This window comes from Mandrillus leucophaeus, unplaced genomic scaffold (assembly GCF_000951045.1).
Source record: "Mandrillus leucophaeus isolate KB7577 unplaced genomic scaffold, Mleu.le_1.0 Scaffold15, whole genome shotgun sequence".
NCBI classification, from domain to species: domain Eukaryota; kingdom Metazoa; phylum Chordata; class Mammalia; order Primates; family Cercopithecidae; genus Mandrillus; species Mandrillus leucophaeus.
In genome coordinates this window covers 1,079,689-1,094,979 of record NW_012101476.1, presented here as the reverse complement: position 1 = coordinate 1,094,979, position 15,291 = coordinate 1,079,689, and the positions used below count along the sequence as shown (strand labels likewise).

The following is a 15,291-nucleotide window of genomic DNA, read 5'->3' as shown; positions in this document are numbered from 1 at the left end:
AGCCAGTCTTTGCTTTTTCTGCCTGCAATACTCCTGCCAGAACTATTATCCATATATGAAAATAATGCCTTGTTCACCATGGTAGTATGACAATCTGCCATGCTTCTGATCAAGAAATTCATTTTACAGCAAATAAAGTACAGCAGTGGGTTCATGCTCATGGAAATCGTGGGTCTACCTTACTGTCTTGATTACTATAGCTTTATAGAAAGTCTTAAAATCAGATAGTATAAATCTTCTTTGTTCTTTTTAAAAATTGTTCTGGCTATTATAGATTCTTTGTATTTTCATATAGCTTTTAGAATAAGCTTGTGAATTTCTACCAAAAAAAAAAAAATTCCCATTGAAATTTGAATGGGATTGCATTGAATCTGTAGATCAATTTGGAGAAAATTGTGTCTTAACAATACTAAGTCTTTCAATCCATGAACATGGCATATCCCTTATTTATTTAAGTCTTCTTTATTTTATTTCAGCAATATTTTACAGGATTTTATTTTGTTTTTTTTGGTGTTAAAAATTTTTAAATAGAGATGGGGTCTTTCTATGTTGGCCAGGCTGGACTCAAACTCTGCTCAAGCAATCCTTCTGCATCAGGCTTCCAAGTAGCTGGGACTATAGGCTCATATCACCATGCCTGGCTTATAGCTTTTTGTATATGGGTCTTTTGTTCACATTTTGTTAAATACAGTCCTAATTATTTTAACGTTTGTGAGGCTATTGTATAAATGGTATATTTCACATTTTCATTTCCCAATAGTTTATTGTCAATATGTAAAAATACAATTGATTTTTGTATATTGACTTTGTAATTTATGATTTTTATAAGTTTTCTTATTTTAGTAGTTTTGTGTATTTCTTAGGATTACACACAAATATAATTGCATCCTCTGCAAAAATAGTTTTACTTCCCTTTTTCCAATCTGTTTGTTTCTCCTTCCCTTTCTTTTGTTTCCTTTCTTCTTTCTTTCTTCCTCCCTCTCTTTCTTTTTTCTTCCTTTCTTATTACATCTTTTTATTTCCATAGGTTATTGGGGAACAGGTGGTGTTTGGTTACATGAGTAAGTTCTTTAGTGGTGATCTGTGAGATTTTGGTGCACCCATCACCCAAGCAGTATTCACTGTACCCAATTTGTGGTCTTTTATCCCTTACCCCCTTCGCACCCTTTCCTGTTGGAGTCCCCAAAGTACATTGTATCTTTCTTATGTCTTTGCATCCTCATAGCTTAACTTCCACATATGAGTGAGAATATATATATTTGGTTTTCCATTCCTGAGTTACTTCACTTAGAATAACAGTCTCCAGTCTCATCCAGGTCACTGTGAATGCCATTAATTCTTTCCTTTTTATGGCCAAGTAGTATTCCATTGTATATATATATACCATGGTTTCTTTATCCACTCATTGATTGATGGGCATTTGGGTTGGTTCCATGTTTTTACAATTGCAAATTGTGCTGTTATATCTTTTGTATATGTACAAGTATCTTTTTCATATAATGACTTCTTTTCCTCTGGGTAGATAGCCAGTAGTGGGATTGCTGAATTAAATGGTAGTTCTACTTTTAGCTCTTTAAGGAATCTTCACAGTCTTTTCCACAGTGGTTGTACTAGTTTACATTCCCACCTGCCTCAGAGGTCTCTGAAATGTCTTGGAGGCCTTGGATATTGGCACTTGTCTCCCTTTTGGTTATGTAAGTATCTCTAGCAAGTGGTTGCTCCATAGAGACTGGTTAAATACTTGTTACCAAAAGAAAATATCTCTAGTAAGTGGTTGCTCCATAGCCTGCTTGGATTCTTCCCTTGAAAAAGCTTTTCCTTTCTTTGGCACATGGCTAGGCTGAAAAATTTCCAAACTATTATGCTCTGCTTCCTCTTTAAATATAAGTTCCAACTTTGAGTCATTCCTTTGCTCCCACATCTGAGCATATGTTGTTAGAGGCAGCCATGCCACTTCTTAAACACTTTGGTGCTCGGAAATTTCTTCTGCCAGATAACGTAGATTATCACTTTGAAATTCGAACTTCCATAGATCCCTAGGGCATGGACACAATATTGCTAAGTTCTTTGCTAAGGTATAACAAAGGTGACATTTGTTCCATTTCCCAATAAGTTTGTCATTTCCATCTGAGGTATCAGCCTGGACTTCACTGTTCATATCACTATCATCATTTTGGTCACAATATTTAACCAGTCTCTAAAAACTTCTAAATTTTCTCTCATCTTTCTCTCTTCTTCTAAGCTCTCCAAACTTTTCCAACCTCTGCCCATTACCTAGCTCCAAAGCTGCTTCCACATTTCCAGTTATCTTCATAGCAATGTCCCACTCCTTGGTACCAATTTTCTGTATTAAGCCATTCTTGTATTTCTATAAAAATACCTGAGACTGGTTAATTTATAAAGAAAAGCAGTTTAATTGGCTCATAGTTCTTCAGACTGTACAGGAAGCATAGCACTGGCATCTGCTTCTGGGGAGGTCTCAGGAAGCTTACAATCATGGTGAAAGGTGAAGCTGGAGCAGGTGTCTCACATGGTGGGAGTAGAAGCAAGAGAGAGTAGGGGAGGTGCCACACACTTTAAACAACTAGATTTTGCAGGGAAAGCACCAAGCTACGAGGGATCCACCTCCATGACCCAGACACCTCCCACCAGGCCTGACTTCCAACACTGGGGATTTTATTTCAACATGAGATTGGGGTGGGGACAAACTGTATCAACCTCTGATGTAAAAATCCAATAATCAAGCAGCAATATTTTAAGTGCAGCACGGAATCTTCCATGTCATTATTTACAAGACCTGAATCTCCTTACATAATAACAAAGTTGAATACAGATGACTTAGCCATTAAGTCCATTTAAAAAATCTGTCCTTTTACATGGTGACAGATTTTACTTTTTGTTATCTTTCTCCTTCTCTTTATCTTTTGCTCTTCCTTGACTTCCTTTTCTTATATCTGTGTTTTTTGGCTTTTTATCAATTCCCCTGCAGTACCTGCATGTATGGGTTTTTTTTTGTTTTTTTTTGTTTTTTTTAATGTTTCTTGTGCTTTTTCTTTTTCTACTTTTTCTTCTTCTTCCTGCTATTCTAACTTTCTGCGGAACTGGGCCTACTACTGTGGCCTCAGGTTTCGCTCCCAGAAGGGCTCTGACTTCTGCTTGGACTCTGGCTCCTCCTATGCCTACCTGTCCAACTGGTGCTGTGTCCAGGCTTTCTTTTGCTTTCTCCATTATCTTTCAGTACCTTAGAAGTGTTTCCTGAAGTTTCCTCATCTTTTACAGATACATTACCTCCACTGTCACTTTCATTATAATCAGGCTTAAAAGCAGCTTCATCAGTGTCTCTAGTTCAGTCAGGGGACAGTCGAGAGGAGTGACTTAACTGGGGTTTAGGGTTGGTAGCATTCTTCTCAACTTGCCCAGTAATTTGCTCTTTCTCAATCTGTGTGTCTGGTGGATTAAGAGTATCAAGTAACTTATTGCCACTTGACTCTTTGTCATTCTTTGCTTGTAATATATGTGTCTCATGATCTTTACGAAGACTTCTACCTATAAATTTTGCCTCTTACCTTGAGTGTTTAGTATCATAAGTGGCTTTGTGATCATGAGGTTTTTTGATCTCTTGAGTGACTACAATTAACTTTTTTGGAATCTCCTCTGCCATTTTTAAGAAACTCTCTTTCCTCCATCAGCTTAATTTTCTGTTCAGATGCAGAAGCTATAGTTTGTTGGTTTTTTAATTTTTTTAAATTTTTTTCAGGTTTTGTACATACTTTTTATTTGTTGAGTAAATGAATATTTGTCAATATGTACATAACCACGTAGAGTGAGCATCAGATTTAGAGAGCAACATATTTGGGTTCTAATATGCAAAGCCACTTACCAGCTATGAGGGCTTCGGCAAAGAACTGAATCTGAGCTCAGCTTCCTCAACTGTAAAACCAGGTTATTTGGACCCATGTGGCCTACCTCATAGGCTTATTGCAAGGTTCCAATGCAGAAACATATGAAAGTGCTATGAATACAACTTAGAGCCATACAAACATAACAAGTAACAGCAATGGAATTTCAAGCTGAAATTCACACCCTCGGATCGTACTGATGTACTGATGGAGTCAACGAGAAAGTGAGACAATAGCTGATTACTAAAGAGAATGAATATGCCATTTTTCTGAGTGGGAAGAATTCTGCAACATCCTGTAGCTTATCCCTGCAATGAATCACTTCCCAAACTTCACAAAGATGTGAGAGACTCACCGTCAATAACTCTCTCACAGAAGCAGAAGGGCCAAATGTCCTGCGTTTATTTACATATGAAATGTGTTCCACACAGTTATGATGGATGGAGTGCATAACACCTGACAGCAGCAAGGCCTCTCGAGGAACCGAACGTTGACTACAGTATATCATGCAAGTATCTATATATACACAAAAGAATTCCTTTTCTTAAAAAAAAATAGTACAAAACATGTTCAGGGATAAATACAAAATATAAAACGCAAAAGAAAACACAAAACAAAACCAAAAAATAGACCTCTCTCAGATAACTATACACGGAAGGGACAGAAGAGTACCTCTGCTGCATTTTAATAAAGCAGACGTTAAATGTGCTTCTTGAAATGGCTGAACTAAACCCGGGTGGCCCAGTGCTTAAGGTAACAGCCAATTACAATACACAGGCGGCTGCACTGATAAGTCGGTGGTTGAACTTGTGCATCCGACTCTAAGTACCAGAACGTTTGGCAGTAGCACCCAGAACAGGAAACACCAACTCTTTTGACCCCAAAGGGTTAAGTCAACTGATTTTTTTCTGTCAAGAGCCAGAGAAATACTTGATATTCTTAGTTGTGTTTCTGTAATAGTTAACAAATTACACGACAAAAACCTGACTACATAAATCTATTGGTCTAACTACGTATTTGTAACTTTTATAGTAGTCCAGCCCTTTCGTTACTTTCCTTCCTTGTGCTTTTAAAGCCAGCCTTGCAGATCTGCCCAGAAAACCAGTACCATTTTTTTCTTTAGAATAGCCTTCCCCATTCCTCAAAACGGAATTGGGGAAATCAGCATTTCTTATTAGATTCCTGGCTTCAGTTTTTATCCATGCTGGGAAAGGAGCGACCTGCAAGGCTGCTTTAAACACCCTTTGGCGTGACCTGAAGACAAAGGCACGCCCACACTGGAGCGCAGTTGTCTCAAATGTGAAGTCACTCCCTCAGGGCAGGCACACGGAGGAAGTGCTAAGACACTTAAAAGTTCCTAGTGTTTTCGAGACCCACAATTACTTACAATTTATGTAGTGAATTCTAAAAATTAAAAACACTAAAAAAGCCATTATTTTAGCAACATACAAAATAGTTTATTTGAATTTAGGAACGGCCCCTGTCACTAAGAACTTTGTTTTAAAGAAACAGTACAAAAAGAAAAATTCTAACCCAAAACAACTCAAATCGTTTTCCACTAAATACTGATACAAACGTGTAACAAAGAGTATAAAAAGTTATTCATTTAAATATATACAAACTCTTTTAAACTCAAATACTGTTTTAATACTTATCAAGGATATATACGACGAGGTAAAGGAAGGTACCTTGAAAGAGAATATATTTCAACAGCCTAGACAGTACTGTTAACTCTATTATGCTGCAAACTCTTTGCAACAAAAATGTCTTTTTTATTCCAATGTGGACAGGGATATTCCTCATGGACCATCTGTGGCTATTTCTCGGCTGAGCTCATCCTTTTGGATTTGATGAAGGCCATGCCGTGTGTCCACATGTGAGTATTTAAGGCTGCTTCAGTTTCAAAAGTTTTTGCACATACTTTGCACTTTCTGTCTGACATGGCGCCATCGGGGGATTCATCCTTGTGGCTGGGTTTGTTCTCCTGTTGGTTATCTTCCCCAGCCCCGTTTTGCTTGGAAACTGGCTGAGGTTCCTTTAACTTGTGTACGATGAAGAGGTGCCTGGACAGAGAGACGTGAGACGTGTAGCAGAGGCCACACTCCCCGCGCTGGTAGGAAGAACCATCCGATTTGGGCTGAGGGATGTGTTCGTGGAACTGCAGCAGGTTTTTGGTGGTGAAGCCACACATGGCACACTTGTGAACCTTAAAAACATTGATTTTCAGCTCTTTCAGTGGTTGAGTGATTGCTCCTCGGGGAGGCCTGAACTCCAGAACTGGTTCTTCCAACTTCCGCTTGGGACTGGGGACCTTGGTGTCTTCTTTTATTTCTGTTTCCTCCTTATTGGTGGTGTCTGTCATTTCTTTCAGGTCAGGGTCCTTGATGCCATGCATCAGCTGGACGTGCTTCTCCAGCATCAGTTGTTTGGTAAAGGTACGTCTGGAGTCTGGGCAGTGCGAGCAGGCCTATGCTTTCCTGATGCCTTTATGCTTCCTCCGGTTGTGCCGGCACAGGCTGTGGGACGAGCTGAAAGACTTGTCACACTGGCAGCAGGGGTGTTTCTTCATTTGCTTCCCGTGCTCCTTCCTCATGTGGGATAGGTGCACATCTCTCTGCATGAACAGGTGGTCACACTCCCAACACGTGCACCCAGGACTGGCCACTTTCTTGATTTTTTCACAGGAGATGGAGATTTCTTTTCCAATTTCTCTTTCCCATTCATGGATTTGGTGTCCTCTTTGTTCTGATTTGCTGAATTTTGAGTTGCAGGCTTAATGCTCAAAGGCAAGTTTATACCCAAGTTTGGAGGCCCTTCAATACTTTTCAGTGTTCCATGCATAGACTTGATATGGTCCATCGTAAGTTGCTTCTGTGCATATAAAAGAGAACAGTCAGGACACTTGAAAACAGACACCTTCTGGTTTTCAAATGTGTTGGTCAAAGTGGCGATACAGCAAGGTTTGCAGGGTGAACACAGTGTCGCACATGAAACACTTTTGTATGATTTTTGGTTCTCCTATCTTGATGCCAGGATGCTGTGTGTGGGCATGGGAATATGTGCTTGGGGCAGACTTAAATGCCATTGGACAAATAGGACACCTGTAGAAGACTTCACAGTGAGAACCTTGAATGTGAGACTTCAGAGCAGCCACATCAGAGTACACAACATTGCAATGCACACATCGAAAACCAACTCTCCTCGTGTAGTGCAGACAGTTCTTGGTGACATGGGTCTGGAAGTCCACCGACCTGCAGATGGCCCTGCACTCAGGGCAGGTGTAGGGAGATTTGTGCTGATGGATTCTTTGGTATGATGCATAACTGCACTGGTTAGGAAGCAGCATCTGGCAGACAGTGCAAGTCTTTTGTCTACTCATATCTGCAGCCTGCTGGAAATGTGTAGCCAGTGACGTCTCGTCCTGGAAGACTTCATTACACTCCAAACCTTTTAGACTATGTCTACGCAGTTTGGAGGGGTCTTCATCTAGGGGCATGGCTGGGGTGGTGGGAGTGCTTGAAGGAGCCGATACGACTGTCCCAGTTATGCCAGACTGAATTTTTGTGACAATGCGTGTGCCGGCTCCCACAGGGCTCTGAAGAGTGGAAGTTGAAGTGGAAGTATTGCTTGATGGAGAAACTATCATTTGACCTGCTGGGACTGGTTTTAAAATTAAGTGGGAGCATTGCATTACCACCCCTTTCTCCTTATGCCCACGGGCATGGGAAAGGAGGCTGCATTTGTTGTTAAAAAACGAGGTTCTCTGTGCAATGGTTGCACGTTACTTTGATGCACACGCTCCATCTGCCGCAGTGCTGGGTCAGACTCTTTTCAAGTGCAAAGGAGTCCCCACACTCCAAGCACTTGTATCCACACGTTGGTAACATGATCCCTGCATTGGCGGGAGGACTGAGGTTTGGGATGTAAACAGGGACTGGATTGACACTGCTCAGCACCTTGTTGAAAGCTTCTACCACAGAACTCTGCAAGGACAACACTACCTGGACTCGAGACACCTTTTTGGGGGGTTGCGAGGCTGCTGCATTGATTATCACCTGCTTTATTTGTTGCTGAGGTTTGGTTAGCACTTGGCGGAATACAGAGGTGGCCTGGGCACCCTGAGGCAAAAGGTTAAGGTTGGCAAGGTGCACAGTCTTTGGCACAAGTTTGGCGTTGGTCAGGCTGGATGCCGGCACCATGACAGTTTGCTGCTGAATGGCATTGGCGGCTTTAATGATGGTGCTGCTGGCGCTCTGGACAGAGGCAGCAGATATGACCGTGGCTTTCACCGTGGTGGTGTTAGTGAGCTTCAAATTAATGACTTGGGATCCTGTTGTCTTCACAGCAGACACTGGGAGGAAAGCAGTAGCCACAGGCTTGATTGTGACCTGTTTGGTGGTAAGCTCTGCGGGGGAAACTGCATTGGTCATGACCGCGGACTGGAGAGGCGCCCTGAGGGGAGAGGAAAGGACGGCGGCTGATGCTGGAGATGACAGAAGGGATGTCACAGAGGCCATCACGGACACCGTCTGCTTGGAAGATTTCTTCCCAGAGTCAAGATCCATTTCTGGCAATACCCTAATCACTGTTCTCTTGATTTCCCCAGAAGACGTCTTAATGGTTTTTATGAGGACTTTGAGGATTGCTGGCGTGGACTCTGTGGGAGGCCTGCTACGCTGAGGCCTACGACTGGGGGTGTGGGCCCAGGCGGCGGCCTGTTGTTGTTTTTAATAGATAACCTTTATTAGGTTGAAAAATCTTAGTTTTCTAATACTTTAATGAGAGTTTTTATTGTTGTTGTTTTGCAGTAGGGTTTCCCTCTGTCGCCCAGCTGGAGTGCAGTGGTGCAATCTTGGCTCACTGCAGCCTCCACCTCCTGGTTTCAAGTGATCCTCCTGTTACCGGGGGTCCTTGCTCCCAGAGCTCCCAAGATGGTGGTGGGCCACTTCCAAGATGGCAGCAGGCCACTTCCAAGATGGTGGCAGGCCTCGCGTTTTATGACCTGGGGTTCTCGGCCTCACTGATTCCAAGGAATGGAATCTTGGGCCATGCGGCGAGTGTTATAGCTCTATTAGAAGCCATGGGTCACGGAAGAGAACCGTGGAAACCAGTGACTAGTGTTCAGCTTGATTAGGACGAACCCAGGCACTTAGCCATGCAGGAACAATGGCAAGCCTTTAGCCTGATTGGGAGTGGCGATGGGAACCTTGCTGGATCAGGAGCACAGTGGACACCCTGCTGGATCCGGAGGGATGGACATCAGCGGTGGGTCTGCGAGGCGAGTCTGCGACCGTGGCCAACGCAGGGGTGGATGGCAAGTGAAAGCTCAGCTCGAGCCACAACAAACATGGACCAGAAGAGTGCAGTTGCAAGATATAATAGAGTGAAAACAGAGCTCCCATACAAAGGGAGGGGACCCAAAGAGGGTAGCCATTGCTGGCTCCAGTGCCTGGGTTTATATCCCGACCATTGTCCCTCCCACTGTGCTCTCAGGCAACAGATGATTGGCTATTTCTTTACCTCCTGTTTTTGCCTAATTAGCATTTTAGTGAGCTGTCTTTACTCTCTGATTGGTCGGGTGTAAGCTAAGTTGCAAGCCCCGTGTTTAAAGGTGGAAGCGGTTCCACCTTCCCAGCTAGGCTTACGGATTCTTAGTCGGCCTAGGAAATCCAGCTAGTCCTGTCTCTCACTCCCACCTCAGCCTCCCAAGTAGCTGGGACTACAGGCATGTGCCACCACATCCAGCTAATTTTTTTATTTTTTATAGAGATGGGGTTTCACTATGTTACCTGGGCTGGTCTTAAATTTCTGGGCTCAAGTGATCCTCCCACCTTGGCCTCCCAAAGTGCTGGGATTATAGGTGTGAGCCACCACACCTGATGAGAGGTTTTTTTTGTTTTTTTGTGTGTGTTTTTTTAATGTCATAAATGCCTGTTTCTGTTTTTTCACATCTCTGAAGATTATGATTTTTCTCTTTTATCCTATTAATGTCATGAGTTACACTAATTTTTTGAAATATTAGACCAACTCTGCATTCTGGGATAAGCGCCTCTCCCCCATGCCCTGCCAAGTCACATGTATTATCCTTTTTCTGTTTTACTATATTTGATTTGCTAATATTTTGTTAAGGATTTATATTAATAAGAAATACTATTAGCCTGTATTTTTCTTATAATGACTTTGTTTTTCTTATCAGGGTAATACTGGCATCATAAAATGATATGGCAAATATTCTCTCCATCTCTTGTTCTGAAAGTGTTAGTGTGATATTGGTGTTATTTTCTCCTTAAATATTTTATAAACTTCACCAGTGAAGTGATCTGTGTTGGTGTGTTCTTTGTGAAAAAACATTTTAAAACTATGATGATTTCTTTCATAGATATAGTATAACTTAGATTATGTCTTCTGTCATTTTTATAATTTGCCTCTTTGAAAAAAGGGGTAATTTCATTATATCCATAAATGTATTTGCATATGTTTGTTTACATTATTCCTTTTTTTATTTTAATGTTCATAGGACTTGTAGTTATGTCTCCTTTTAAACTTCTGATATTGGTAATTTTTGTTTTTTCTTGAGCAGTCTAAAGGTTTATCGATTGTAGTATACTTTTAAAAGATACAGCTTTTGCTTTAATTGGGTTATCTCTACTGTTATCCATTTTCTATTTCATTATTCTTATTCTCACCTTGATTTTATTCTTTTCTTCTGTTTATTTTCAGTTTAATCTATCCTTTCTAGTCCTCAATGAGGAAGCTTAGTGATTGCTTTTAGACCTTCCTTCTAAGCACCACTTCACCTGTTCTACAAATGCCTTTTTGTTCCCCTTTTGCAATCCTAATTGTTCTATTTGTCCCTGGAGGACACTGGGAGTTTCAAGTGTCCTGCAACTGAAGCTACTTCCATTAGACTCTTCATCAGATTTTAAAAAGGGTTTGTGACCAGAAAATTTCAGACTATTTGACACCAATTAAGTATAGATTTTTAGGTTCAATTTCTTACATAATCTATCAATTGTACACTTCTATGTAGTAAGGCCTAGAGCAGTTGACTGAACATTGTGGGGGAAGAAGATGTGTGCTTCATCTTTTTAATTCTTTCTCTCCCACTTCAGGAGAATTGTTGCTGCATAAGGCCTCTCAGGTCAGTGCCATTTCCCTCCTAGTTTTCTTTATGTGAAATAGCATAAATTCTGGCTATGCCCAAGCTTGTTGGTGAGCAGAAAGTTAAACTCTCCCTTCAGACTCAGTAAGTTTGTTAGAAAAACTGATATCTGGGCCAGGCGCGGTGGCTCACGCCTATAATCCCAGCACTTTGGAAAGCCGAGGCGGGCGGATCATGAGGTCAGGAGATGGAGACCATCCTGGCTAACACAGTGAAACCCCGTCTCTACTGAAAATACAAAAAGCCAGCTGGGCGTGGTGGCGGACGCCTGTAGACCCAGCTACTCGGGAGGCTGAGGCAGGAGAATGGCGTGAACCCGGGAGGCGGAGCTTGCAGTGAACCGAGATGGCGCCACCGCACTCCAGCCTGGGCGACAGAGCGAGACTCCGTCTCAAAAAAAAAAAAGAAAAACTGGTATCTGGATTTGGTTCTAGTCTAGCATAGATTAAGAAGTAGAAATATGTTGAAATGAGGATAAAGAGCATTTTAAATGATAACAGAGATCCAATATGATGAAATAGGAGTAAATTCTTTTTTGTTTCATTTTCCTCCAATTTCATTTTAAAACAGGTGATTTTTTAAAAGAAGATGGTTTTGTTCCAGTAGGCATTTGACGCATTAGCCTTCCTTGGCTTTCCCAGCAGGGATATAGACCTAGCTAAATGACCTGGTAGTGTTTTCTCTGAGTCAAGTTAGCATTAAATGTGGTCTCTGGATATGGGAAGAGATGGATAATCTAATAGTCTACAGATGTCAGAAACGTTATTCTCACCTTTTCTCTCCATATTTTAAATTTATATGTCTTTTTGAAAAACATTTAGACTACCACCTCCAATTAGGATATAGAAAGTTCCAAGAGATCATTGCTCTCACTGAAATAATGTGAGTAAGCTGGACAAGCTACAGAAGCATAGTTGTTAAAAACCCAAGCTGAGGATAAAGAAGTGAAAATAAACTAAATTCCAGAGTGCAAAGAGCCCTTGCTAGGAAAGTGAGACCCGAGGCTGCTTTCCTCATAGGGGTATGGTGGATGGAAGATTGAACCCACTATAGATGGGAAGTTTTGCAGATGCAAGGAGAAACTAGCTGAACTTTTAACAAATTTGCATGAGCTGGCAAAATGTATTAAAATCCCCTAGAGTCCCATTCTTCACTGAGGACCTGGCAGCAGCAAGAACAGGGAAGGAGAATTAAGAGAGACTTGCTCAGGGCACACCTGCCTACTAATTCTTTCTAAATGTGCACATAATTAAATAGAGAAGACATGTTTATAAAAAAACAAGAAGGCCTGGGTGCAGTGGTTCATGCCTGTAATCCCAGCAATTTGGGAGGCTGAGGTGGGTGGGTCACCTGAGGTCAGGAGTTCAAGACCAGCCTGACCAACATGGTGAAACCCCGTCTCTACTAAAAATACAAAAAGTAGCCGGGCGTGGTGTTGCACACCTGTAATCCCAGCTACTTGGGAGGCTGAGGCACAAGAATTGCTAACCCGGGAGGCGAAGGTTGCAGTAAGCTGAAATCGCACCACTGCACTCCAGCCTGGGCAACAGAGTGAGACTCTGTCTCAAAAAAAAAAAAAAAAAAAAAAGGCAGGAAGATGTAATGAATAATCAAGAGAAAACAAAAACAGAATGAGGAATGACCCAGATGTTGAAATCAGCAGACAAAAACTTTAAAATAAGTATTACAACACTGTTAACATGTTCACTGGAAAAGCCAAGCAAAAGCAAAATGTGTGAACAGATTGTAAATTTCGGCAGGAAATCTGAAACTCTACGAAAGAATAAAATGGAAATTCTAGTCCTGAAATGAGAAATTCATTTGAAGGACTTATCAGCAGATTGAATAGAGCACAAGAAAAGATATGTAAACTTGAAAATAGGTTAATTAAATTAATCCAAACCGACGCATAAAGAGAAAAATTAAAACTCAAGCAGCATAAATACAAAGAAAACCATACTAAAGCACATAATGGTCAAATTGCTGAAAACCAATACTAAAGAGAATATCTTAAGTGCTATCAGAGAAAAAGGGCAAATACATTTAAGAAGGTAACAATAAGAAAGAATGATGGCTGAATTCTTATTAAAAATGCAGACGACAATGTAATGGTTTCTTTAAAGAATTAAAAAAAGCATTCAAAATACGTACTTCAAAAATAAAGGCAAAATAAAGACATTTGTAGACAGGGAAAAGTTGAGGAACTTAGTCCAGTAAGTAGACTTGCACTACATAAGTCTGCAAATTATAAAAATTTTAGGTTAAAAGGAAATGATACCTGATGATATGGTTTGCATCTACATCCCTACCCAAATCTCATGTTGTATTGTAATCCCTATTCTTGGAGGTGAGGCCGCCTGGTGGGAGGCGATTGTGGGCCGATTCATCATAAATAGTTTAGCACCACTCCCTTGGTGCTGTTCTTGTGATTATGAGTGAGTTCTCGTGTGATCTGGTTGTTTGGAAGTGTGTAGCACTTCCTCCGTTGGTTCTCTCTCTTGCTCCTGCTCCCTCCTTATAAGATAGCCAGCTCTGACTTTGCCTTCCACCATAAGTATAAGCTCCCTGGGGCCTCCCCAGAAACAGAAGCTGCCATGCTTCCTGTACAGCCTGCAGAACCATGAACCAATTAAACCTCTTTTCTTATAAATTACTCAGTCTCAGGTATGTCTTTATAGCAATGGAAGAATGGCCTGATACACCAGATTAATCCTGGATCTGTAGGAAAGAAGAGTGTTGGAAAGGGTAAATATGTAGAAATGTGTGTATGTGTATTTGTGTAGCTGCATGTGGATGCTCACATACATCAAGATACTATTATTATTTTATTTGCTTAATATGTATGTCTTTATATATTATATAAATATGTATATAGTATGTATGTGTTTAATACATATTAATATGTAATTAATATATTAACATGTATGTATTTATTAAACAAATAATAATGTCTTGATGGATGTGAGTATGTACATGCAGGCACATACATATATACACACATATACATACTATATATACTCATATATAAGTAATATATATGTATACACACACACACATATCACTTTCTTGGCTCCAAGCTGAAGAATGAATACTGGTATACTGGTGGTGAACTTGCTCAGATTTTATCTGTTGAATATATCTTTAGTTTGTACTTATTGTCGGTGAGTTTTTTTTCCTGGGTAAAGGAAATTGTAAATTTCTATGTTAACAGGTAGGTGTATTAGGCCATTCTGGCACTGCTGTGAAGAAATACCTGAGACTGAGTAATTTACAAGGAAAGAAGTGCAGTTGCCTCACTGTTCCGGTATCTGTATAGGAAGCATAGAGGCATCTGCTTCTGGGGAGGTCTCAGGAAGGTTTTACTCATGGTAGAAGGTGAAGCAGCAGCAGGCACTTCATATGGTGAAAGCAGGAGCAAGAGATGGGGAGTGAGCAGAGGTGCCACACACTTTTTTTTTTTTTTTAGACAGAGTTTCGCTCTTTTTGCCCAGGCTGGAGTGCAATGGTGCAATCTCAGTTCACTGCAACCTCTGCCTCCCGGGTTGAAGTGATTCTCCTGCCTCAGCCTCCTTAGTAGCTGGGATTAGAGGTATGCACCACCATGCCTGGCTACTTTTGTATTTTTAGTAGAGACGGGGTTTCACCATGTTGGCCAGGCTGGTCTCAAACTCCTGACCTCAGGTGATCTGCCCATTTTGGTCTCCCAAAGTGTTGGGATTACAGGCGTGAGCCACTGTGCCTGGCCAGGTGCCACACACTTTTAAATGACCAGATTTTGTGAGAATTCACTACCACGAAGACAGCACCAAGTCATGAGGGAAACACCCCCATAATCCAAGCATCCTCCACCAGCCCTGCCTCCAGCACTGGGGGTCATAATCCAACATGATTTGGGAAGGGACAAATATCCAAACTATATCATTCCACCCCTGACTCCTCCTAAACTCATGTCCTTTTCACATTGCAAAATGGAATCATGCCTTCCCAACAGTCCCCCAAAGTCTTAACTTATTCCAGCATTAACTCAAAAGTCCAAAGTCTCATTTTAAACAAAACAAATCCCTTCCACTTATGACCCTGTAAAATAAAAAACAAGTTACTTACTTCCAAGGTACAAAGGCATTGGATAAACATTCCCATTCCATAGGGAGAAACTGGCCAAAAGAAAAGGGCTACAGGCTCCCTGCATGTTTGAAACCCAGCAGGGCAGTCATTCAATCTTTTTTTTTT

At 41.1% G+C, this 15,291-nt stretch overlaps 1 protein-coding gene across 1 annotated transcript in view; it reads right to left on the bottom strand.

Moving 5' to 3' along the window:
• Positions 1 to 5,347: 5,347 nt before the first annotated feature.
• The window catches only part of LOC105535741 (zinc finger protein 532-like), a 24,572-nt gene continuing 14,628 nt past the window's right edge, over positions 5,348 to 15,291 (bottom strand). Inside the window, 4 exon segments of the mRNA XM_011974940.1 lie at positions 5,348 to 6,572; positions 6,575 to 6,827; positions 6,829 to 7,650; positions 7,652 to 8,614. Coding sequence (XP_011830330.1) covers positions 5,716 to 6,572; positions 6,575 to 6,827; positions 6,829 to 7,650; positions 7,652 to 8,614 — 2,895 coding nt within the window. The 3' untranslated portion in view covers positions 5,348 to 5,715.